Genomic DNA, 25,521 nt, shown 5'->3' on the forward strand with positions numbered 1-25,521 from the left:
GCCCCTGCATTGGCAGGCAGATTCTTAACCACTGGACCAGTACGAAAGTCCCCATTTCAATAGTCGGCTTCCCTTGTTATCACCAACTTGAATTCATGACTTTGGCCCTAAGTGAAGCAGCACTGTGGGCCTGAGAGGAGGTTATTCAGAGGGTCCCACCCCGCCTCCCACGGTGCTCGCAGCCCCTCTCCCAGTTACACCCCACCCGTGGGGACAGCCAGGCTCATCCATTTCTGGAGGATTCATCCCAAGTTTTTGGCATAGATGAGCAGATGTGCATGCTCTGGCTCCTCTGCATGTTGTTCAGTCGCTCAGTCATGTCCGACTCTTTGCGGCCCCATGAAACTGCAGCAGGCCAGCCCCCACTGTCCTTAACTGTCTCCCAGAGTTTGTCCAGACTCATTTCTGTGGAATCAGTGATGCTATCTAACCATCTCATCCCCTGCCACCCTCTTCTTTTGCCTTCAGAATTTCCCAGCATCAGTATCTTCCAACTAGTCAACTCTTCCAATCAGGTGGCCAGAGTATTGGAGCTTCAGCATCAGTCCTTCCAGTGAATACTCAGGGTTGACTTCCTTTGGGACGGACTGGTTGCATCTCCTCACCATCCAGGGGGCTTTCATGAGTCTTCTCCAGCACAATCCAAACACGTCAGTTCTTCTGCATGAACAATACTAAACCGTTTGACTTGCACACACTTTGTTCTTCAGCCTGCAGTTAGGGCTCAGCAGACTCAGCCCTTCCCCTGGGGCAGCTCAGTGGGGTATGGACCAGCCCCGTGGCTGCCCGAGCTCTCCAGGTGGGCCTGCTCACCACCGGGGCAGTGGGGTTAAAGGCTGGGCATCAGAAAACCTGGCAGCTGCTATAAAACTGGGGGTGCTGGGATGCTTTCCCACCGTTTTTTTCATGCTGGCAGCCACACGGTTCCGGCTTGGGGACCCTGTCACGTTTCCCAAGTTGTCATCTTTGTGCACATGCGTTGTCAAGTGCTAAACCACAAGCAGCCCAGACACGTGTCGCTGAAGGTGTGGCCCACTTCCCGCCAGGGTGGGCCTGCCTGCCTCCACCCCCAGCGGGACCCCACAGTGCAGGCGCAGCAGGCAAGAGTCTGCTCAGGAAACAGCCGAGCACAGGCTTGAAAATCTTCTGGAGGACGTTAAGTACTTTGTGAACTTGCTATTCAGTCAGTTAAATGGACGGTGGTGTGATCTGCCTTAACAGGAGGGTGTTATGGAAGCTGTCACCGTGCCCAAAAAAGTGAAAACACTCACACACACACAGTCCCACACCTTAAACGATCAGACCTTCACTGGAACATCACAGTGATGGGAGAGAAGCCTCAAGGAACCTGGGGATCGTGTTTGGCAGCTCAGCTGTGCCCGCAACAGCATCAGTCAGTGGGCAGAGCTGGGAGAAAGGATATGCAACCTGGGAGGGTAGGAACAAAAATAATCCCGCCAGAAAACAAGAGAGAACCAAGGTTTTAAAAAATGAAACCAAAAGGAAAGTTAGTGGAATCAATCATGAATTAAAGCTGGTGTTCCAAAGAAAGGCAGGACACCCTCAAGGGCTTACAACTCCCCAGCCCGGGGCACCTCCTCGCAAACTTGCTGCACGAATCCGCCTCATTCTCGGTCATGGCCCAACTCACCCATGCTCTCCAAGATGCGCTGGCCCTGGGGACCCCTGGCCTCGCTGGAGGCCCTGAACGCAGCCTCAACCATGCCCATCGCAGTGAGACGTGCCCCTGCCAGGGCAGGTCAGCGGGAAGCAGCCTTCGCCTCTTCAGGACCAGGCATGTAATGAAGCTGACGCCTCGCCTCCATATGGAAGGCCTGCGGGCTACCTCCAAGGTCATTGTTTAAATATAAACCAAGTTTTTAAAAATTAGAATGTTACGTTTATTGAACACAACTGAAATTTAGTGTGGAAAAGTGAAGCAAATACAACAGCATTTATACAGTGTATGAAAGGGCATCTTTTAACCCCCAGGCAGTGGGGATACACCTGGCTTCACCAAAAAGCTTGTATGCCGTTTAGTTTTAAACCGTATGTTAATACCATAACCAAGGATTTGGCAAAGATTTATTTTTTTCCTATCTCCAGCCTTTTAAAGCAGACAGAATAGTTTAGAATGCAGCTGATACTAAGAGCACAAAAAACTGAACCAGACTAAATTCCGCAATCTGGAGACGGGAGGAGACAGTGGTTGTCCAGGGGCTGCTGTCCAGAGTGGCGCTGACAGTCCCAGGGGGTCCGTCTGGTGCTGCCCGACCGCCCGGGGTGGGGACCGCTTGGCGCCACCCGTGTCGCGGTGGATTCTACATGCCGCGTACCAAAGCCAGCAGACACTCAGTGCTGAGGGCTGTCTGCAGCAGACAGACGCGTCCACCAAAGCGTCTGCAGCAGGGAGTAAGGCCACGTGTTTATTCAGGTGAAGCCTCAGGCAGTCCTCCTAGTGTCGGCATTCCTTCCCTCAAATAGTGTTTAACGCTATCAGTAATTCATTAAAATGCTACATACAACATAACTAGGTATTTTAAAATTATTTATAGTTTGATATTTATAATATCTGAAGAAGGTTACTACCGAATTATTACAGTAGGTATTAATCAACGACATGCTCGTTGCTCGATCCCTAAGTGTGGCTGCGGGAGAGCGTGGTTTACTGTGTTTCACTGAGTTAGGAAGGCGGCGCTGCCAGAAGAAACGACTCGCAGGGCGGCCGCCCAGGACCGAGACAGCTGCTTCTGTGCGCTGTGCGGGGCATGGGCCCCCGCGGCGTGGGGACACCAGGCTAAAGCCTGCATCAGAACGTGCTGGTGGACGTTGTCAGGCGCCTTCCGATGTAGATCCTGACAGAGAAAGGAGGCGGTCGTTACAGGGCGGCATGTCTCCCGGGGGCGCGCACTGCCGAGACAGCAGCTGATCAGCCCAGAAGGGGCCTGGCTGCCAACACTCAGTGGACACATGGGTCTCACTCTGATCAGCACACCTTTCAGCATCCAATTTAGAAAAATCCAGCTGTGCTCTAACAGCTGTGCAACGCATACCCTTGGCACACACAAAGGACAGCCCCTCCTGAGCTGAGAGCTCCCTCCTCACTTTCTGACCTAATCAGTCACCCACGGGACAGCTGACAACCCCAGGTTTATCAGCACATCTCACAGAAACCACTGCTGCATGGGACGCCCCAGGGAGCCCAGAATGGAGGGGCGCGGGGGGGCTGTCCGGGAGGAGGGCGGGGGGAGGACATCAAGGGCCTGAAGGCCAGCGGGGAGTCTCTGCAGAGCAAGGGAACAGGAGAGCTTGATCCTGACCCCTGTGAAGTCTGGGAGGGCAGACACACCTGCAGAAATCCACCCGGAAGTGAAGGCTGAAGCCTAACCCCGCCAGGCCCCAGAGGACCCGAATGCTGGTTCTGGACAAAGCTCCCTGCAGAGAGGAGCTCCCCAGAGGGGAAGGCGGGGCAGAGCCCAGAGCAGGGGCAGGGCTGTGGGCCAGGGCTCAGGAGGGTGGGTGGGGGCCCTGCTCCTGCCTCCCCGAGCCAGCAAGCCGGGCGTCTCCTCTGCCCCGTTCTCAGAGCCCGGGGCTCCAGCCCACGTCAGAAGCCTGTCCTGACATCCAGTGGCCCAGTAGGCTGCCCAGGAGAAGCCCATCTGCCCGCATCAGGACCGGGGAGACCAGAGCCCTCCACGTGCGAGCCGCCTCGGGGGCTCCCCGCTCCCCAACCTGTGCCCAAGGCCAGCACCGGCCCCGTGCGGGCGGCACTCACCCCAGCCCGATGGCCAGCAGGTGGGACAGCAGCAGCGACGGCAGGAAGACCTTGAGGAACTCCGCAGAGAAGATGCCGCCCTTCTTCATGACGCTCGTGTTGCGCATGCTGAGCGTGGGCGTGCGCTTTGGGTGCTTGAAGAGCAGGAATTCCCTGAGGGGAGAGGGCGGTCAGCGGGCGCCGGCACCCGGCCCCTGAGGCCCCCGTGGACGCAGACTCACTTGGCCGGGGGGACGTTCTCTGGCCGACTGGACCAATCCCAAATCCAGTCTGAGTTTTTCTTCAGGATGCTTTCGACCTCTTTCCTCCTCTCCATGTAGTCTTCCTCGGACTGTGGGGAGACGAGGTCGGTGAACCCGCTGCCTGGCTCGCCGCCCACCCCACACCCCCGTGGAGGGCCCACCGGACTCCAGCGGCCCTGAGCTGCAGGCACTGCCTCAGGGAGGGCACCGGCCAGTGGGGACACATGTTCACAGAGACACCGGCTGTGGTTCTGGGGGTAAAAGGAAAAACAGAAACCCCCGAAAAGGCCCCCAACAGGGATGTGCCTGAGCTGACGGCACACAGCACGCAGAGCAGATGCGCGTCCGCGTCTGGCGGGAGAAGAGAAAACTAGAAACCCGCGTGCACCCCTGGTCTCAGTGGCCTTAAAAATACATGTTATTAATAATATGTTAATTGAAGAGCTTTAAAAAGGTGCATTGCTTAGAATTTTAAAAACTGTGTACCTGATCATAGAATTCCTCTTTAAATTCAGGGGGAGAAATTATGGAAATACTCTAGAACACGGTACCAAAATCAACCAAACACCTGGACACAACAAAGCTGGGCTGGACCCCGCACATCCGGGAGCAGGCAGGCAGCACCCTGGAGAAGCCTGAGCACAAGGACTGCTGAGCCCCCGGGGCGGGACAGCCTGAGGAGTGCCCGGCAGGCAGCAGGGGGACCCAGGGGCACTGATAGAAGCTCGGGCCCCACAGCTCTCACAGTGAGGAAGGGAGCAGGCAGCCTTTCCCTTCTCCAGGGGATCTTCCTGACTCAGGAGTGCAACCAGGGTCTCCTGCACTTTAGGCGGATTCTTTACCAGCTGAGGCCCCAGGAAAGCAGGGCCCCCCAGGTTCCTAGATCCCGACACCCCTGAGCATCACAAGAGGCAGCAGGCAGGAAGACGGCCTGGCGAGGCCGCACTGGCCACTGGCCCAACCCAGGTCTGCGGAAAGGCAGCTCAGGGCCACAGCCCACCCTGCTCTCATGGACTTCCCCCCAACAGGGGCTACGGCCCCACCAAACTCAGAGATTCTTAAAGGAAACTCAGAAAACTGAGCTCAGCCTCCACCAGCCTGGTCAGCTCCTAACCCAAACCACACAAGCGCCAGTCAGCGAAGCCCGAGGCACGGTTTCTGGAAGCAACTAGTGCCATCGAGGAAGGGACAGCAGCAGTGCCGTCCCAATGGGGAGGCCCCGGGCAGGCCTCCAGACCCCCACGGGCCCCCACGGCCCCCTGCCACTCCCGCCACTCTCCCCGCATCCCCCAGAAGGGCATGTGGGGCAGACGGGGCCCTGGGCAGGCCTCCAGACCCCCACGGGCCCCCACGGCTCCCCGCCACCCGCCTGCATCCCCTGGGAGGGCGTGTGGGGCAGACGGGGCCCTGGGCAGGCCTCCAGACCCCCACGGGCCCCCACGGCCCCCTGCCACTCCCGCCACTCTCCCCGCATCCCCCAGAAGGGCATGTGGGGCAGACGGGGCCCTGGGCAGGCCTCCAGACCCCCACGGGCCCCCACGGCTCCCCGCCACCGCCTGCATCCCCTGGGAGGGCGTGTGGGGCAGACGGGGCCCTGGGCAGGCCTCCAGACCCCCACAGGCCCCCACGGCTCCCCGCCACCTGCCCGTGTCCCCCGGGAGGGCATGTGGGGCAGACGGGGCCCCGGGCACACACCCTGAACCAAACGGCCCCACCGTCTCCGGTCCACTCTGTGAAGTGCTGGAGATGCCCCACCCCCCACAGCTGAGGGAAGGTCTGAGGAAGCACAAGTCGGCTTTCGGGCCGGGTCACCCAGTGCCCTGTACCGACAGATCACGAAGGCAGACCCTGTGCACCTTACCTGGGAGCTGTTCTTCTCTCCGAGGCTGTGCGTGTCTGTCTCAGAAGCTCTGTTAGTGTCCTGTGGGGTCTGTGAGCGGGGCGGGCTTGGGGGAAACAGCACACGTTCACCTTTCCATCAGGACACACAGACCCCCCCCACACACAGGGGACAGCGTCCCTGGAGAAGGAAGCGCTCCCGCCAACCCCAGCGGGGACCAGGGCCCAACAGTCACAGCAGCCCCCTGCCTTCTCAGCTGAACTTCTGCCCAGCAGGCAGCAGCCAGCCCCGGGGGGGGACCAGGGTCAAGGAGTCACAGTGGCCCCCTGCCTTCTCAGCTGAGCTCTGACGCCCAGCAGGCAGAAGCAGGGACAGGACCCCAGGGGCGGTGTCCCCCCACCCGAGGGCAAAGGGCCCGCCGTCTGGGCGCTGGCTGAGGCCAGGGAGGCCCGCGGAGCCATGCTGGGACACACACATTCGCCCACCTGTCGCAGTGGGAGCTCTTGGAGCTGCTCCGTCCGGATTCGTGCTGCGCGTCCAGCAGTATCTTTTCCATGTCGCCGTTATAAATAGAAACAGAGTCGGGAACACTGCTCCCATTTCCGTTACTGCCGAAGTGTAATTCTACCCAGGAGCCTGACGGGGACGAGAGAAGAACCGGGTTGCAATTTTCCGCCCATCTCGGAGTCTGGTGCTAAGATACCAAGCTCACCCCGTCTGTTTCAAGATGTGCCAGAGACTCCCACTGGCCCTCCGCCAGGAATCTGGCCGTAGCGCCCCCAGGCCCGGCTCAGGCCCTGTGCAGTTAGCCTCTGCAGGGACCCTCGGGAGCTGCACCCCAGACCATCTGCTCCGTCAGCAGAGGCCCTGTAGCCAGGACTCGCCCACACTCAGCTCTCAGAAGAAAAAGGCTCAACCAGTGCCTTGGGGACTTAGAAATTAAGGAAAGCTTTAAAATTTCCACATTCCAGCCTCACGTTCTGACCCTGAGGCCCCACAGATTGATGACCGATTACCAAGGCTTAGCACTTGATATATTCACCAGGGAAATGGCAGCTGAGCCGGGGGGCCCTCCGCTCACCGGGCCGAGCCCCTCCGGGCCCCGTGAGGGGAGGGGTCCCCAGTCCAGGCGGGGCCAGCATCCCGGCGGGGAGGCGGCGCTGCTGCTCCCGGCTGCGTGCTATGGGGGCTGACATGGGGATGAACTCAGGAGGAGGGCAGCATGGCAAGTGCACAGGAGGACGGGGTGGACACTAGAGAGCTCCTGAGGTAAGAAGGTCCGCCTGCGCTGCGGACCGGAGGCCCAGCCCGGTGGCCCCACAAGGCGCTGATGCCCGCTTCTCCGCGCTCAGCTGCCTGGCCAGCTGCCACAGGCTCTCACGTCTGAACCACGAGAGGCGCTGGGTGTGGGGTGGGGAGCCCTGCTGTGCATCCAGTGCGGGACCACCGCGGCCCCGAGCAGAGCAGACCTCCGCGCCTCTGCCTGGGGACCAGGCCTGAGACGCAACTACCGCAGGGGCACAGATCGTCACCGCGGGGGGCGGGTCGGGGGGCCGGGTTGGCCGGCTTATTCAGCGCTGCTGCCTTCTCACGGGTTGGGCATTTTCCCACAGGCTTCCTGGCTGAGGGGAGAGCCTCTTTTCCGCGTCAGCTGTTGAAACCCGCTCTTCTCTTCTGCTGAGCAGTCCCTCTTTCTCCATCGAGCTCAATATTTGAGACACACAGCTTTCCTTTCTTTGGCCACATGGGAAGGCCCGCAGCACTGAGTCCAGCCTGACCACTGGCCACCGGGGCCCGCCGGCACACGCCTTTCTCCACCCCGTGTGATGCTGGCAACTGGAGAGACTGCCCTTCTACTCAGGTCTTCAGGTGAGAAGACGAAAAGTTCTTCCTTTTAATTCCGTCAAACCTGAGGCCACAAACGTCCACTGCACCGCCTCGCTCCGGGGCCCCGCCCCGCTGCACGTGTGAGCTGACGCGGTCAGCTTATTCCAGGCGGCCCTCTGCTGCCCGGCTCACTGACTGCACTGCCACCCCGCCCCGGCCTCTCCCGCCCCGGTCGCTCGCACCGCTCTCTTCCCGGCCCAGCACCGTCCACTGCGGGTCACGGTCCAGCCTTCCCAGGTAGGGGGCTTTTATATCAATAACCAGTTTCCCGGCTCCAGCGCGCTCGGCCCAGCAGTTTGGTTTTGACACTACCTGTAATGGTCTTGGAGAAGGCAATGGCACCCCACTCCAGTACTCTTGCCTGGAGAATCCCAGGGACGGAGGAGTCTGGTGGGCTGCAGTCCATGGGGTCGCTAAGAGTCAGATATGACTGAGAGACTTCACTTTCACTTTTCACTTTCCTGCATTGGAGAAGGAAATGGCAACCCACTCCAGTGTTCTTGCCTGGAGAATCCCAGGGACGGGGGAGCCTGGTGGGCTGCCGTCTGTGGGGTCGCACAGAGTCGGACACGACTGAAGTGATTTAGTAGTAGTAGCAGTAGTGGTCTCAGTACCACAAGACTGTCCCTGCAGGGGACACCTCAAACGCCCGACAGACCAAGAATTCAGGGGTTCCCACAACCCTCCCTCGTCAGCAACTCCTTGGGACAAGTCACAGAAGTCAGGACCACACCGTGCTTGCACGAGTGCCTTCTCAGAGGGCAGGCATGCAGGCAGTGGTGGGAGACGGCAGTTCTACGCCCTTGCCCAGTACATCCTGTAACCCAGCCTCAGCGCCCCTCCCCAGGCAGGCTTGGGGAGGGCGAGTGCTGAGTTTCTGCCCATCCCCACCCCACCCTGAGGCTACCGAGGACCTCGGCAGTCACATCACTAGCACAGACTCAATTGTTTTCCAAAGATCTCAAGAAAGTCCAAGGGTTCTTAGAGCCGAGCTGTGGATCTGGGACCAGGGACAAAGATTAAATATATTTTTCAAATTAAAATATAATGGGCATACAGCACTGTAGTTTCAGGGCTTCCCTGGTGGTCCAGTCGTTAAGAAACCACTCTGCAATTCAAGGGACACAGGTTCCATCCCTGGTCCAGGAAGATCCCACATCCCCCAAAGCAACTAAGCCCACGGGCCTCAACTACCAAGCCCATGCGCCACAGCCCAGGAGCCACGGCTCCCAAAGCCCTGGAGGCCTGGGGTCCGCACTCCACAAGAGAAGACACCGCAGGAAGGAGTCCACCCACTGCAACGAAGAGGAGCCCTGCTCGCTGCAACTAGAGAAAACCCAAGTGCAGCAGCAAAGAACCAGCACAGCCACAAGACAGAGTGTTTTTTAGAAAAAACAACAACACGATGAGTTTCAGGCACAGGCTTAGATTCCACTCCAGACTCCATGGAGATTGGAACCATCTCACTGAAAGTGTTGGGCATCCTTTAGAAAGACTTCTACGCAGGCTGTCTACAGCGGAGCTCTGTCTACAGCACAGCTCAGAGGCTGTGATACACTAACGGACCAGAGTTTATGATTAACCTGCAGCAACTGCACAGGGGAGCAGCTCCCTGGAAAATGAAGACCAGGGGCCATTAATCTTCTTTCACCTGCAGTTAAGCTCACTCACCTTTCTAAGCAAGAAAGAGTGGTTTCAGGTTGCTTTGTTGTTATTTCGTCGCAAGGTCATGTTCCTCTCTCTGCGACCCCATGGACTATAGCCAGGCTCCTCTGTCCATGGGATTCTCCAGGTGAGAAGACTGGAGTGGAAGCCGTTTCCTTCTCCCAGGATCTTCCCAGCCCAGGGACCGAACCTGCCACGTCTCCTGCATTGCAGGCGGGTTCTCTACCGCCAAGCCACCAGGGAAGCCCTCAAGTTGCCTTACAACCTCAGATCACTTCCTCATAACCCCAAACAGCCTGTGAGGTAGTCAGGCCGCGGGAAAAGGGGCGGTGGTTGCTGACCCAGGCGAGTCTCGCCCTGACTCAGGCCACTGCCACACTGACCTGTAATTCACACTAACAAGACACAGGGCAGGTGGACTGGGCAAATGAGATGGGCGGAGAGCCTAGGCCAATGCCCCGTCACTGCAGAAGAGAATTACAAACCGACACGATATGCCATGTCTTCCTTTTGTTTAAAAAAACTTCCTGTGACCCCCAGGATACTTGATCCCAAAAGAAGGAAAGCCCACATCTTGAATGAGACGATTCGTGGGCCCCCAAAAGATCTGTAACCACAATGCTGTCCCGTCTTCCAGCTCTGGAGAGGCCACAGGAATGACCCAGACACAACCACTTACTGGCTGGGCCACAAATGCCATGAATTCAGCTGACCTCAACTGCTAGTAACTGGGCACAAGCTGTGATCACATGTAGAGTGTTAAAACAGTTCCCTGAGCCACTGCTCGGCAGGCTGGGTGGTTGACTAAGCTTTCAGTTTACCCCAGCCTGAAAACAGATAATGACAACTGTCTTTCTTTAACTTGTGGAGCCTGACCCTATCAACTAACCTCAACACAGCACCCATGCTTTATATCCTGAGTATTTCGCACAGTTTCTCACAGTCCCTGCCTGCACTGTGAGGCTCCCTGCTCCTGGCTCCAGGCCAACAGCCCTCTCCAGCACCCCTGGCAGAGCACCCCACAACCCAGTCTGGAGCAACATGTCACAACCCTGGCTCTGGAGGACCACCTCTTGTGCTTTCCCTGTTCTCCAGCAGTCTCACCCACCAGCCGGAAAATCCTGATTTGGAATGCTACAACAGAACCCTGGTACCCTTACTTTGAGAAAACCACAATGGTGACGGTGGGCAGCCAGGGTTGAAAACTACAGGGGCATGACCTACACGATGCTGGGGTCAATGTCCTGGGGTCTTTGGGACAGGTGGGACCCTGAGGACAGCCCTGGGGTGGCGCAGGGGCTACGCCTGGAGGCAAGGACCACCCTTGGGAAAGCTTCTTCCCTAGGAGAGGTGGGACTTAAGAAATCCCAGTTTTTAAGAGTTTCTTGAGTGAGGCGGTACAGGAACCAGAGGCTTGACGTCTGAACAGGACCCGGTGGACCCCCCTTCCTTCCCCCTCAGGCCCCTGCCTGAGGCCTCTGTCACCGAAGCCCGAGGAGCCTGGCACCCTAAGAGCGCAACTGCTGTCACCTGCCTGCCATGGGCTTCGCCTCACCTCTCGCCTCACTGTGGCCATCTGAAATGCACAGAGCGGGCCAGGGTCTCATTGCCGGAAACCCCTTCACTCTCAAAGTGCAGGACACAAGACGTGCACGTCCTGTGCCTATTCATGCACTGCACCTTCATCCACGGTGGGGGCCTGTGACAACACCACCCTCTGACTGGCTGCAGACAGACCAGCAGGTGAAGAAGTGGGGGCCATCTCGGGGTAAGCTGGTGCCACCTGATGGCACTGATCCCCACTCAGCACAGCACTGGGCGGGGGGAGTGGGGGGCGCGCCTCTGGGAAGTTAAGTCTCGCACCCCCTCGCATGATGCTGCAAGATAATATTACAAAACTCCACCTTCCCCCTGGTTGTTTATCTGAGACAGGAAAGGCATCTAGGACATCCTGCTGCTGGTCAACAGCTTTAACCAGAACGGACCAGGGAGCAGAGGCTGCTCGTCAACAGCTCTAACCAGAGCGGACCAGAGAGCAGAGGCTGCAGGACTCAGGGAAAGCATCTGGCCAGAGACAAGCAGAGGGGAGAGCATTGGCCTTTGTCTTGCCTCAGCGATCAACTGCTCCGAGTTCTTTCCGAGGTAAACAAGAGGTAATCAAATCAAAACTGAGCCCAGGGCAAGTGTCGGCCCAGCCACCAATCCCGGCCGGATTCGGTTTCCCAGGGCGGCGGGGCCCACGTGATCCTCCCACACTGGCCAGAGGCTGGAGTGCCCTGCTGCACGTACCCCTGACCGCGGCCCAAAGACTCCTCGACAGTTTCCACTCACCGTGTAACCGTCTTTTTATAGAATACACAAAACCGAGGAGCAAACCTTTTAACCCATGAGCTGGCACTCTGCGTTGCCAATGACTCAGCAGTTGGGTCTGCCAACCAAGGACTGGCGACGAAGCCGCTCTGGACACTGCGGACTCTTCGGACCAATGCAGCCAGTAAGGGAACACACCACGGTGGGAGCGGAGTAGTCTGCTAACAGGACTGACCTGAAGGCGGTTCATCAAACACTCTTTAGATCTTTTTTAAGGCAGATTCAGTCCCTTTATCTATCTCAAGGAAAATAGCCCATGTCGAAATTTAAGAAAAGATTATAGGATTTCTAGGCTGTGACTGCAGTTTCACAATATACGACGAATTTGGCCAAGTCTTGGCGAGTAAAATACTGTTTTAACGAATACAGAAAAGTAATGGCTCAAATTCAGGCAGTGTGATGATTTTTAAATCTTAATGAACCTTTAAAATTCTCTACGGGGTCCACGGTCCTCTCCGAACCTGATTTACGCACTCCCGCGTCCCACTTAACTCTTGCCTCAGGAAAATAAAGGTCGGCGCTCGGCCCCTCCTCCAGCCGCGGCCGGAGCGGGGGTCCAGGCCGCCCCCCGTCCGGTTCCGGGGGCGGGTGTCCGCTCCGGAGTCTGCAGCGCGGTCAGCTGCCCCGTGTCCCCCGGCAGGCCAGCCCGCGACCCCGGACGAGCGATCGTGAAGGACGGCGCGGCCGGCGCGACCCCCGCCGCTTCCCCTCAGGCCGCCCTGCCCCGAGTCCCAGAGCGCGTCCTCCCCAGTCTCCCCGGGCCGGTACCGGCACCGAAACCAGCACCGAGGTGCGCCTCAGAAGACCGGGCACCCGCGGGTCCGGCCGCCCCGACGCGGAGACCCGCGCCCGGGCGCCCGGGGGTCCTCTCCGCAGGCCGCCCCCTCGCCGCGGGCCCCTCGCCGCAGGCCCCCAGCCCGGGCCCGGCCCCCGCTCACCGTGCAGGCTCTCCTCCTGCAGCCCGGGGCTCTCGCTCTGCGACATGATGGCGGGGCTAGGGTGCCGCGGCCGGCGGGTCGGGGTCTGCGGGCGCGCCAAGGGAGCGCAGGGGCCGGAGCACCTTGGGCGGCGGACGAAACGTCGTCGGCCCGCTGCCCCGACTGACTGACGGCGGGGGCCGACGCAAAGCAAATAAGCGGCAGCACCGCCCATTAGCCGCGGGGCGGGGCCTGCGCGTGCGCGAGGCGCGGGGCGCGTGCGGCGCGTGCGACGCGTGCGCGAGGCGGGGGTGGGCCGGGGCGGGGACGCCTGAGGGGCGGACCGCGCGTGCGCGAGGCGGGGCAGGGCGGGGCGGGGGCGCCTGAGGAGTGCGCCGCGCGTGCGCAGCCGGAGCGCGGGGGGGAGGGGGGTCCGCGCGTGCGCAATCGGGGCGCGGCGCGGGAGTCCGGCAGGTACGCGCGGGACGTGCGGGAGCCGCCTAGAAACTGAGGCGGGCGGCGGACAGGGCCTGGCGGGGCGGCTTGGCCCGGCGATGCAGCCTGAGGCTTGGTTGCCGGGGAGGGGCCGGCAGGCTGACCGTAAAGCTGCCGGTAGAGCCGGGCCGGTGCCTGTGGCCCCTGCCCCTCAGACGCGACGCCGGGAGGGGCCGGCCCTCAGCGGCGGTGACCACCCGCCGTCCCGCAGGCCGGCTGCCAGTAGGACGGTGTCTGCGGCGGCCACCCTTCGGCCCCCGTGACGGGCGGCCCCCAGTCCCTGAGGACGAGCCCGAGGAAGCCAGACGTGACCAATCACAGCCCCCAGCCCCGCCTCCGAGGGCCCGCCCTGGGTCTGTGCAAACGTGGGGCCCCTGCTTTCCCTTGGGGGTCTCTTTTCTGGGTGAGGACGCTCCTAAGGGCCGTTGGTCTTCCCGGCTCTCTCTCCGGCTGGGGAAGCGCCGGCCTTCTTTCAGCTGGACCCTCAATCCTACCTGCTCACCGTGCATTCACCAAAGCGTGCCCCAGCGCTGCGCTATGCTAAAGGGGACGGCCTGGGTGGCAGCAAGCAGCACCCAGCAGAGAACAAATTAAAAAGCCCCGCGGACCTCCGGCTCGCCCCGCCTCCCCCGCAGCGCCCCTCCCCGCCTGGTCCTCTGCTCCAGGGAGGTGCCTGCCCTCGAACGCTGCCCATATGGAGCCTTTCAGTCCCTGAACACCTTCTATTTCCTGACTCAAGTCTTCTTCAGTTTACAGGGCTTGCTCATCTTTTTTTCAGATGTATCCCTATTCATATTTTTATAATGTTGTAATTACCGTTGTTGTATTTTGTTCGGTTGCTTACTGACGTGTGCTTAGTCCCGCAGTTGTGTCCGACTCTGTGACCCCATGGACTGTAGCCAGGCTCCTCTGTCCATGGGATTCTCCAGGTAAGAATACCGGAGTGGGTTGCCATTCCCTCCTCCAGGGGATCTTCCCCACCCAGGGATCCAACCCAGGTCTCCCGCACTGCAGGTCGATTTTTCACTGACTGAGCCGCCGGGAAGCCTCTGATATAAAAAATTTGTGTGTATTGTCGCAACCTGATAAGCTCACTGAAATCTACAGATTTTCTAAGTCCTCTGAAGTCTTTATAGGCAATTACCTGGAAGTACTCAAATGAAAATGTTTCTTATTGCACCTGGTTTTCCCTCCCAGTGTGGAGACTTCCACAACTCCCACCGAGTTCTATCACTGGGAGGCTGCCAGGAGAGGGAGAGAGGCCTGAGGCTTAGAGATTGAGATTGACAGCATCCCTGTAAAGTAACCTACCTTTGAGAGGGTTAGGGTTAGGGGTGGGATAGTTTCCCGGGTGGCAAAGAACTTGCCTGCCATTCCAGGCTTAAGAGACGTGGGTTCCATCCCTGGGTCGAGAAGAGCCCCTGGAGTAGGGCATGGCAACCCACTCCAGTATTCTTGCCTGGAGAAGCCCATGGACAGAGGAGCCTGGCGGGCTACAGTCCATGGGGTCGCATAGAGTTGGACATGACTTAGTGACTGAGCACAGTGCAGCACAGTCTACCCTGGGGAAGCCCAAGGAGCCCCAGGTCAGAGTTGGTGGTTCAAGAAAAACGGAAGTGGGGAGTGGAAAAGCAAACTCAGTGATTGAAGATGTTTCCCGGTCCTGCTCTCACTTCCCTGCCCTGAAAAAGCAGTCTGGCTTTTGAGGCAGTGCTCATCAAACTTTTTGCTCCTATAGTCCCTGAAAAACTTGGAAAAATTCTTCCTTTCATACTTCAAGTGGACATCTAAGTTTTGCATCATAAATGTAAATGCTTGTGAAGGATGTTATTTCTGACATACTGTATTTTTAATCAAACTTTTTATCAGTTCGGTTCAGTCGCTCAATTGTGTCCGACTCTTTGTGACCCCATGGACTGCAGCACACCAGGCCTCCCTGTCCATCACCAACTCCCAGAGCCTGCTCAAACTCATGTCCATCAAGTCAGTGATGCCATCCAACCAACCATCTCATCCTCTGTCAGCCCCTTCTCCTCCTGCCTTCAATCTTGCCCAGCATCAGGGTCTTTTCCAGTGAGTCAGTTCTTCACATCAGGTGGCCAAAGTATTGGAGTTTCAGCTTCAGCATCAGTCCTTCCAGTGAATATTCAGGACTGATTTTCTTTAGGATGGACTGGTTGGATCTCCTTGCTATTCAAGGGACTCTCAAGAGTCTTCTCCAACACCACAGTTCAAAAGCATCAGTTCTTCGGCGCTCAGCTTTCCTTATAGTCCAACTCTCACATCCATTGATACATGACTATGGAAAAACCATAGCTTTGACTAGATGGACCTTTGTTGGCAAAGTAATGTCTCTGCTTTTTAATATGCTGTCTAGGTTGGTCATAACTTTCCTTGCAAGGAAGAAGCATCTTTTAATTTCATGGCTGCAGTCACCATCTGCAGTGATTTTGGAGCCCCAAGAAATAAAGTCTGTCACTGTTTTTAATGTTTCCCCATCTATTTGCCATACAGTGATGGGACCAGATGCCATGATTTTAGTTTTCTGAGTATTGAGTTTTAAGCCAACTTATTCACTCTCCTCTTTCACCTTCATCAAGAGGCTCTTTAGTTCCTCTTCACTTTCTGCCATAAGGGTGGTGTCATCTGCATATCTGAGGTTATTGATATTTCTCCCGGCAATCTTGATTCCAGCTTGTGCTTCTTCCAGCCCAGCGTTTCTCATGATGTACTCTGTATATAAGGTAAATAAGCGGGGTGACAGTATACAGCCTTGACGTACTCCTTTCCCTATCTGGAACCAGTCTCTTGTTTCATGTCCAGTTCTAACTGTTGCTTCCTGACCTGCATACAGATTTCTCAAGAGGCAGGTCAAGTTATGACACTTTTTGAAAAATATTTATTTGGCTGCACTGGGTCTTAGTTGGAGCCTGAAAGAGCTTTATTTGCAGCATGTGAACTCTTAGTTATGGCACATGGAATCTAGTTCCCTCATCAGGGCTCAAACGAGGGCCCTCTGCATTGGGAGTGCAGAGTCTTAGCCACTGGACCTCTAGGGAAGTTACCCCTCACACTTTTAAAGGTATACGGTGGCTACTAACTACCAAAACAAGTTTATTTTCTCACGAGGCAATTTGAATATGCATTGGTAATTATCCTTTAACAAATTTTATATCTTTTATTTGTCTTCTTGTACTTGTATATCAGTTTCACTTTCTCCTTAAAAATTTATCATACTGTAATCTTTTCAGTGCTTCACTTGTGGCTCTGCGGTAAAGAACCCACCTGCCAATGCAGGAAATGTGGGTTCGATCCCTGGGTTAGGGAGATCCTTTGGAGAAGGAATGGCAACCCACTCCAGTATTCTTGCCTGGGAAATCTCATGAACAGAGGAGCCTGGCGGGCTACAGTCCATGGGGTCAAAAAGAGTTGGACACGGCTGAGCACACACAGACTACCTTTTTACTTTGGAAAGTCTTTCATTGATCACCCTATCATTTTTCTGTCAGATGACCATGGGTGTACATTTAAATGTAATAAAAGATATTTCTTAGGACCCTAAGGCTCTTTAAAAATTTCTTTTTGATAAGCTTGTCATTCTGATGGTCAGCATTTCACAGTTCAACATAATAACAAATTTCAAATCTTGGTAAAATGAGACAGGTTCAGCAGCATTCAATCCAGAGTATTCCTTTTTACAGCTGTAACTCCTGAGAAGCCTCGGTCACATAAACAAGTGAGAGCAGAAAGTACCGTGGGCTTGTGTGAGTGTTAACAGTCCTGACTCAGTTCTCAGAACCCCGTGAGTTATATACCAAAGGTCACATGTTGATCTTTCACCAAAAAATTATGCTAATTGAGCTCTCTTCAAGTCTGTTGAAACTTAAAGAATTAGAATTACTGACTTGCTGAAGGAGTCATCAGCTCCTACAAACATTCACATTGTCAGCAAAAAGGAACACATTTCAAATTGTCCCTCGGGAGCTCCTGAAAGTTTGCACAGCTCAGGGCAAAACCCCACAGCATCTAACGGATTGGAATGGGAACAGATGATGGTCGAAGAGGGTGGGCAGAAACTGTTCAAAGGCAGATCACTTTTTGGAAAGAAATTGATTTCCTTCAAACTATCTGCCTCTCCCTCCTTGATAAGTCTTTACACGTACCCAGCTGCACCCCAGCTTGAAAACACGGCTCAGGATGTTAACCAAAGCCCTTCTCAAGCTGGCCTCAGTGAAGGGGAGGGGAGGAAGTAGGCAGGGCAGGCCTCCCCAGTCAGGCACCCTGACAAGTGTGGCAGACTAGGGGGCTGGGAGAAGGGCAACAGGAAGTGCTGAGGCTGTTTTCCCTTCTAGGGTAGTGGACACCAGAAAGTGCTGTCGAAAGCTTATGGAATCAGAAATAGATACTTTATTATTTTTAGAAAACCTAAAGAGAAAACTTAAGTAAAAATCAACAACCTCAGATATGCAGATGACACCACCCTTATAGCAGAAAGTGAAGAGGAACTAGAGAGCCTCTTGATGAAAGTTAAAGAGGAGAGTGAAAAAGCTGGCTTAAAACTCAACATTCAAAAAACTAAGACAATGGCATCCAGTCTCATCACTTCATGGCAAATAGATGGGAAAACAGTGGAAACAGTGACAGACTTTCTTTTCTTGGGCTCCAAAATCAGTACAGATGGTGACTGCAGCCATGAAATTAAATGATGCTTGCTCCTTGGAAGAAAAGCTATAACCAACCTAGATAGCGTATTAAAAAGCAGAGATATTACTTTGCCGACAAAGGTCATCTACTCAAAGCTATGGTTTTTCCATAAGTCATGTGAGATGTGAGAGCTGGACTGTAAAGAAAACTGAGCTTGGAAGAGCTGATGCCTTTGAACTGTGGTGTTGGAGAAGACTCTTGAGAGTCCCTTGGACTGCAAGGTCAAACCAGTCAATCCTAAAGGAAATTAGTCCTGAATATTCATTGGAAGGACTGATGCTGAAGCTGAAACTCCAATACTTCGGCCACCTGATGGGAAGAACTGACTCATTGGAAAAGACCCTGATGCTGAGAAAGATTGAGGCAAGAGAAGGGGATGACAGAGGATGAGATGGGTGGATGGCATCACTGACTTGATGGACATGAGATTGAGCAAGCTCTAGGAGTTGGCAATGGACAGGGAGGCCTGACATGCTGCAGTCCATAGGGTCGCAAAGAATCAGACACGACTGAGTAAGTGAACTGAACTGGCCAAAGCCAGTGGAGGACATTCTATATAACCTGGAAATGATGAAAAAGCCTCAGGTGTGGCTTCACCAGGCCAGGGAGGAGCTGCCGCAGGGAAGGATATGCAAGTCACTGGTTCCCCTAGGGCCCTGGGTGCTGCCAGAGGGGAGGAGGCCAGATGGACGTTCTTGACCCTGACTGTGGGGGCCAGAACCTTTGGGGAGGGCTTATCCTTCGCCTTCTAGGATCCCTGCCAGGCGTCCTCAGGGAGATGCCGCCCGAGGCTCAGAGCTGGGCTCTGACTGGGCTGTTGTGCTTCCTGTCCTCTTCCAGGAAAGCCTGGGCTTTTCCACGAGGTCCCAGTGGTGTCCCCATGCCTTGCCAGACTGCTTTTAGGAACGGCCGGCATGATGACACGCTAGGAGCTGTAAACAGCATGCGCTCACGGGGTCCGGCATGTCCCAGCTCCCGTCCAGGCGGTTGAGGAATGGGATCCTTTCCAAGGAGGCTGCGCCTTGATTAGGAGCCCCGCCTGCCCTGGCGTGAAAGAGTCAAAACAGGAAAGGGCGCCTGGAGTGGAGCTGCATCCCTGCCAAGCCTGGACCGAGGTCCCGGGGGCTCGGCGGGGCTGTTTGTCTGCCTCTTTTCTGAAGCAACTGGCGCAGCTGCTCCTGAGCACGGGCGGGGCCACACACATGCACGCACACACGCACGCACACACACACACGCACACACACTCCCCGCCTGCAGGCCCAGCAGGTGGCCTCCAACAGGAGCTCAGCCCCCAAACCCTCCCACACCCACAGCATGCCAGGGGCCCTGGGGGAGAGGCTTTGGGTCGGGGGGACCTGTGAGGGGCTGGACTGATAGCTCTCAAATGCCCAAAAGGCTGGGCTGGGAGCAGCCCCAGGGTCAGGCTGTCGTGTGCATGAAAAATGCTTAGACTTCCCTTGAAGGCAGAGGTCTGAGGGGTAATGCTCCTCGCTGGCCGCTGCCCAAGGGGGGACACAGTGTTACAAGGAGACTGAGGCCCAGAGAGGCCTATGAATGAGCCAGAGTTTGAGAACAGGCCTTCCTGCTTCAAGGCCTGGTCTTACCACACTGTCATCCCTAAAAAGACAGGGCCTGTGTGGGCAGCGGTGCAGCCAAGGGGACCAGGGTGAAAGGCCTGGGGACCACAGCCTGGGGCAATGGAGCCGCATCAGTGAGACCAGGGGCCAGAGCTGGACGGTCCCGGAGCAGCAGGCAGGGCCCAGCCCCCACCGTGGGAGCCCCTGGGCGCACCAGCGGGGCAGAGCCTTCAGCCAGAGCTCAGAGCCACGGCCCTGGAGCCCTCCTTCTTAGCCCAGCCGACTCCCTGCACCCAGGGGAATGGGGAGGCCTGGGGCTGTCTCTGGGGCACCCCAAGGGGCCCGGTGGGGCTGCGGGGAAGGCCACGAGGTCCCCATTCCGCAGCGGACGTCGAGCCCGAGTCGCGGAGGACAGGGCTGACTCGGTGCCAGGTCGGCTGCTGCTACTGCCAGTGCTGTCGAGTCAAGTCCTGTCCAACTCTGTGTGACCCCATAGACGGCACCCAACAGGCTTCTCTGTCCCTGGGATTCTCCAGGCAAGAACATTGGAGTGGGTTGCCATTTCCTTGTCCAATGCATGAAAGCGAAAAGTGAAAGTGAAGTTGCTCAGTCGTGTCCGACTCTTAGCGACCCCATGGACTGCAGCCTACCAGGCTCCTCCATCCATGGGATTTTCCAGGCAAGAGTACTGGAGTGGGCTGCCATTGCCTTCTCCGGCCGGGTGGGCTGGGGGAATGCTATCTGCCAAGTCTGGAGCACGGCTCAGGAGCCCCCGAGCAGAAGGTGGGTGGGCAGAGGGCTGGTGCTGGAGGAGGCTCGGCACGCACTTGGGGACCGCCAGGAGGTGGCAGGAAGAAGAGGGCACAGCGTCTGGACACGGCTGGTCCCAGTGGCACATGCGCAGCAGCGGCCGTGCGGGCGAGAGGCCAGGACCTGGCAGAGAGTGAGAGGCCTGAGCCACAGCCAGGCACCTGTGGGAAGAGGAGGGCGGGCCCGGGGCCACAGCCGGCCCAGAGCTCCAGCAAGATTCACGTCCCTCAGCCCAAGGCCGGGAATGGAAGCCACCGATAAGCACTGGACTTGGACAACCAGCAGAATCACTCCAGCACCCCAACGGCCTGGAACTTTCCCATTTCACCCCAGATGTGCCATCTGCCCACAGGGATGGAGTGGACTCCCAGGCTGCCCCACCCAACTGCCTTTGGCCCTGGGGGGGGGGGGGCCCTCCCTGGTGGCCTCTGGGACAAGTTGCCAGGTTTGCCCCAAAGACAGTAGTTCAGTTCAGTTCAGTCACTTAGTCATGGCTGACTCTTTGCGACCACATGGACTGCAGCACACCAGGCTTACCTGTCCATTAGCAACTTCTGGAATTTACTCAAACTCAATGTCCATCGAGTCGGTAATGCCATCCAACCATCTCACCCTCTGTCGTCCCCTTCTCCTCCTGCGCTCAATTTTCCCAGCATCAGGGTCTTTTCCAATGAGTCAGCTCTTATCAGGTGGCCAAAGTATTGGAGTTTCAGCTTCAGCATCAGTCCTTCCAGTGAATATTCAGGACTGATCTCCTTTAGGATGGACTGGTTGGATCTCCTTGCAGTCCAAGGGACTCTCAAGAGTCTTCTCCAACACCACAGTTCAGAAGCATGCATTCTTGGGCACTCAGCCTTCCTTACGGTCCAGCTCTCACATCCAGACGTGACCACTGGGAAACCAGAGCCTTGACCAGACGGCATGTCAGTCACTCACTCATGCCCGACTCTGCCACCCCGTGGACAGTAGCCCACCAGGCTCCTCTGACCATGGGATTCTCCAGGCAAGGATACTGGAGTGGGTTGCTATTTCCTTTGTCAGGGGATCTTCCTGACCCAGAGATTGAACCAGGGTCTCCTGCACTCCAGGCAGTTTCTTTACCGACTAAGCTATGAGGGAAGCCCTGACTAGATGGACCTTTGTCAACAAAGTGACGTCTCTGGTTTGTCCCAGGCTGCAGTCAGTGTCTGCAGTGATTTTGGAGCCCAGAAAATAAAACCGGCCACCGCTTCCACTTTCTCACCATCTGTTTGCCAAAACTGGCACTTGCCAAGAGCATTGCCAGCGACGGAACAACAAGGGCATGTGCCATCTGCCTCTACAGAGACTGAGGCCTGTGCTGCTGCAGATACCAAACTCCAACCCCAACCCCTCCCCGAGGGAGTGCAAGGTGGAGGGAGGCACTCTGCTCCAGGGAATCTGGTGGAACAGGTCTTTAGAGAGCTAAATACTTTCAGGAACTAATTTCACGATCCCAGTCCTTTGTTAGCATCAAGGGACTCTCAAGAGTCTTCTCCAGCACCACAGTTCTAAAGCATCAATTCTTCACTGCTCAGCCTTCTTTATGTCCAACTCTTATATTCATACATGACCGCTGGAAAAACCACAGCTTTGATTAGACAGACCTTTGTCGGCAAAGTAATGTCTCTGCTTTTTAATATACTGTCTAGGTTGGTCATAGATTTTCTTCTAAGGAGTGAGCATCTTTTTATTTCATGCCTGCAGTCACCATCTGCAGTGATTTTGGAGCCCAGAAAAAATCAGCCACTGTTTCCCCATCTATTTGCCATGAGGTGATGGGACCAGATGCCATGATCTTCGTTTTCTGAATGTTGAGTTTTAAGCCAACTTTTTCACTCTTCTCTTACACTTCATGAAGAGGCTTTTTAGTACCTCTTCAGTTTCTGCCATAAGGGTGGTATCATCTGGATATCTGAAGTTATTGATATTTCTCCTGGCAATCTTGATTCCAGCTTGTGCTTCTTCCAGCCCAGCATTTCTCTTGACGTACTCTGCATATAAGTTAAATAAGCAGGGTGACAATATACAGCCTTGACGTATTCCTTTCCCAATTTGGAACCAGTCTGTTGTTCCATGTCCAGTTGCTTCTTGACCTGCATACAGATTTCTCAGGAGCCAGATAAGGTGGTCTGATATTCCCATCTCTTTCAGAATTTTCCACAGTTTGTTGTGATCCACACAGTCAAAGGTTTTCACATAGTCAATGAAGCAGAAGATATTTTTCTGGAATTTCCTTGCTTTTTGCTCTGATCCAATGGATGTTGGCAATTTGACCTCTGGTTCCTCCGCCTTTTCTAAATCCAGCTTGTCCACCTGGAGGTTCTTGGTTCACATACTGTTGAAGCTGGAGTGGCCCCTGCTTGCCACAGCTGCAGAAAAGCCGCATCCTGCTGTTGCTGGGAGAGAGACCCCGTCCAGGGCCTGAGAGTGGGCTCTTGTCTAACACTCAGAAATGAGTTGTCTGAGGAGACACACATGCTAACAAAGCAAGAGCCTTTACTGAGAAGGGTGCCAGGAGAGGGCAGCAGGGTGAGGGAGCCAGGGGCACTGCTGTGCCACGTGGCTCGAGTCTTGGGTTTGCAGCAATGGGATCAGTTTCTGGGTTGTCCTGGGCCAGTCATGCTGACTCAGAGTCCTTCCTGGTGGTGCATGCGTCTCTCAGCCAAGGTGGAGGCCGGTGAGGGGGGTTCAGGGAGGTGGTAGGACATGCAGCATCTCCTTTTGACCTTTCCTGAGCTCTTCCAGTTTTGGTGGCTTGTTAGTTCCGTGTTCCTTACCAGGACCTCCTGTCATAAAATCACTCATGCAAATAGTCACCGTGGTGCTTGTCCAGGGTGGGCGGTTTCAGTCAGCCATGAAGATCCCTGAACACAGCCATGAAGATCCAGGACAGCCAGAAATAAATAAATAGTTTTCATAAAACAGCCTTTCTGCGTCACACCCCTTCAAGCCTCACTTCTCTTGTCCAGATGGAGCTTCTCCAGGGCCTTCTAGCCCAGGACACGCCTCAGGAGAGACAGGCGCTCACCCAGAAATACAGAGATCAGGGCAGCACCAGCGGGAGCCCCGTGGGCACTCCCCGAGGACCCCCGCCGCAGAGCACGCGGGAGGATGCCGGTCCCCGGGCCTGGCGAGACGACGCCTGTGGCACATCCGCGCCAGGTCCTGGGGCGTGCCGCGAGGCCTCTTCCCTGGTCCCCTCCTCCCAGGCAGCCTCCCTCCCTGGACCGTGAGGACCCCTCCACGCGTGGGGCGCCCGTGACATCCGTTGGACAACTGGCTTCTGATGACTTCGATCTGACAAGTCTAGGGCTTGAGTTCCGCCTGCGATCCCCTTGGAGGGATGGTGGTACCAAGAGCGCGTCCTCTTGGGGAGAATCAGGTTTCCATCCACTGGCTCACGGACGCCCCCTGCTGTCCAAGACGCAGAATCCGGCAAGCGCTCGGACCGGGAGCTGTGCAAGGGTGTTGACAGCGGTTTATTCATAACAGACGCAAGGTGGGAGGAGCCCAGCTGACTCTGAACAGGAGAGGAGAAGCAAACCGTGGTGAATTCACACAAGCGTCCCATGCAGTGTTAGTGAGGAACAGACTGTTGATCCGTGCAGCCTTTTGGAAGCCTTACACGAAAGATCGTCTCTCTGACGCTCCAGGCTGAGCTAGTCTATGGTGAGCAGTGTCGGAGGACGCTGTCTCTGGGACGGGGCCCTGGAGCACTCTGGGGAGGCGATTCCAGACGGCGAGCGTGTGCAGGCTCACGGGCACTTCTTTCACTTTTCCTGTGTGTTTGGGAATTTTCATAATAAGATGTCCGGGAGATGCTTATAGTGCCTGCCCCAGGGCACGGGTGTGGTCAGATCTGCATTTCTAGAAGATGCACACAGAGCTAAAGGACCAGGACGGGCTGGAGAGGACGTGGGAAAGCGTGGCCACTGTTTGCACTGGTCTTCGCGCAGGTCTGTCCCGCTCCGTGGTGGGCACTGTCCTAGGTCTGGGGGCACAGCGTGAGCAGGACCAAGACAGCCTGTGCCTCATGGGGAGAGACACATGAAGACACCCACTTAAGTGAGCACAGCACGTCTCAGGGGCTGAACTGTGTAGTGGAGACGCACACAGCGCGGTAAGGACATGGCTGGGGGTTCATAGAGGTTTGAAGGAAGCAAGGGAGGGAGTCAGTCAGCCGCTGTCGGGGAAAGGGACAGCTGGTGCAGAGGCCCCGAGGGAGCCGCCTGGGCGCGCTGGGCAGAGGCAGGACCAAACGGGTGCGAGGGGGGCTTCGGAGGCCGGAGGGAGCCACTGGGCAGAGGCGTGGAGTGAACACACTTCAGGGACAAGGGTGGGAGCAGACCACTCCTCAGGGGCGGCAAGAGTCCAGGAGGGCGGCCTGGCCCTGGGCTGGGTGGAAGGGTAGAAACTGTCAGACCTGAGGCACAGTGGCTCTAAGACAGAGCCAACGGGGTTCCTTGACGGATTCGACGCAGGGACGAGAAAAGAAGGGAATTTCCCAGGGCACAAGCTTGCAGTCTGCACAGCAAGGGAAGTTTCCTGTCGCAGGAAAGACCATCAGAAGACGGGCTGGGAGGAGCTGGGAGAGGGCCTGGTCAAGTTTGAGTTCTGCACGGCTCAGCCCTGGGTGTCCAGGCTGGGATGGATGGACGGACTGTGCGGCGGGGGAAGGTCGCGGTGACAGACCGAGTGGGCTAAAGGCTGAGAGATGGGCCCGCAGGTGCGGGGTGGGGAGGGAAAGCGCCACTGCTGGTGGCCTGGGGCCCGCAGACGGCAGAGGGCAGGTGCAGGCAGCCCCCTGCAGCCGACGGGAGGAGCAAGCAGTAGGTCCATGTCCGGGTGAGGAAGCAGAAGCCCGGAGCGGCAGCTCTGCCCGGGGCTCACACCTGTGAGGCTGCTGCCCACCTGGTCCAGGCCCTGGCGGGCGTCCAGGGTGCCCTGGGGTGTCCAGTCTGAGCACGAGCTCTTGGCAGGCCCACGGCACCTCGGTGGTGCTCACACGGGTCGGCTCTGGTGACTGTAGCCGTCCCGGCGCACAGCAGCCACACTCAGGTCTCCGCACTGCCTGACGCTGTTGGGATGCTCTACCCCCAGAGCCCAGCCCTGCTCCCTCTTTCTTCCTGCTCACTCAGATGTGGCCTCGCCAGGCCAGCCAACCTCCTTAGTGAAACAGGAACACACACCAACCCCCCGCCCCCGCAACCATCGCTGG

At 56.7% G+C, this 25,521-nt stretch overlaps 1 protein-coding gene across 2 annotated transcripts; it reads right to left on the reverse strand.

Moving 5' to 3' along the window:
• Positions 1–1,877: 1,877 nt before the first annotated feature.
• On the reverse strand, positions 1,878–12,895 carry BNIP3 (BCL2 interacting protein 3). 2 transcript variants are annotated; one of them, XM_070781115.1, is made up of 6 exons: positions 12,718–12,895; positions 6,343–6,493; positions 5,879–5,963; positions 3,997–4,106; positions 3,776–3,928; positions 1,878–2,855 (listed from the first exon to the last, which is right to left on the reverse strand). In XM_070781115.1, the coding sequence occupies exons 1-6, from the start codon at positions 12,761–12,763 to the stop codon at positions 2,810–2,812; spliced, it is 591 nt and encodes a 196-aa protein (XP_070637216.1). In that variant the 5' UTR covers positions 12,764–12,895; the 3' UTR covers positions 1,878–2,809. The 2 variants fall into 2 exon arrangements, with proteins under 2 accessions (XP_070637216.1, XP_070637217.1); XM_070781116.1 differs by lacking the exon at positions 12,718–12,895 and adding an exon at positions 8,057–8,165.
• Positions 12,896–25,521: the final 12,626 nt, after the last annotated feature.

This window comes from Bos indicus, chromosome 26, assembly GCF_029378745.1.
Source record: "Bos indicus isolate NIAB-ARS_2022 breed Sahiwal x Tharparkar chromosome 26, NIAB-ARS_B.indTharparkar_mat_pri_1.0, whole genome shotgun sequence".
In the NCBI taxonomy this organism is placed as follows: domain Eukaryota; kingdom Metazoa; phylum Chordata; class Mammalia; order Artiodactyla; family Bovidae; genus Bos; species Bos indicus.

What these genes read in the sequence shown, in the direction of transcription:
- BNIP3 (XM_070781116.1), bottom strand. Translation starts at nt 8,150, where the DNA reads ATGGACTGCAGCCCACCAGACTCCTCCGTCCCTGGGATTCTCCAGGCA. An exon ending in CTTCTCCAAGACCATTACAG is followed by an intron (nt 6,494 to 8,056) that starts GTAGTGTCAAAA and finishes CGTCCCCGTCAG; the next exon opens with GCTCCTGGGTAGAATTACAC. An exon ending in GAGAACGTCCCCCCGGCCAA is followed by an intron (nt 3,929 to 3,996) that starts GTGAGTCTGCGT and finishes CTCTCCCCTCAG; the next exon opens with GGAATTCCTGCTCTTCAAGC.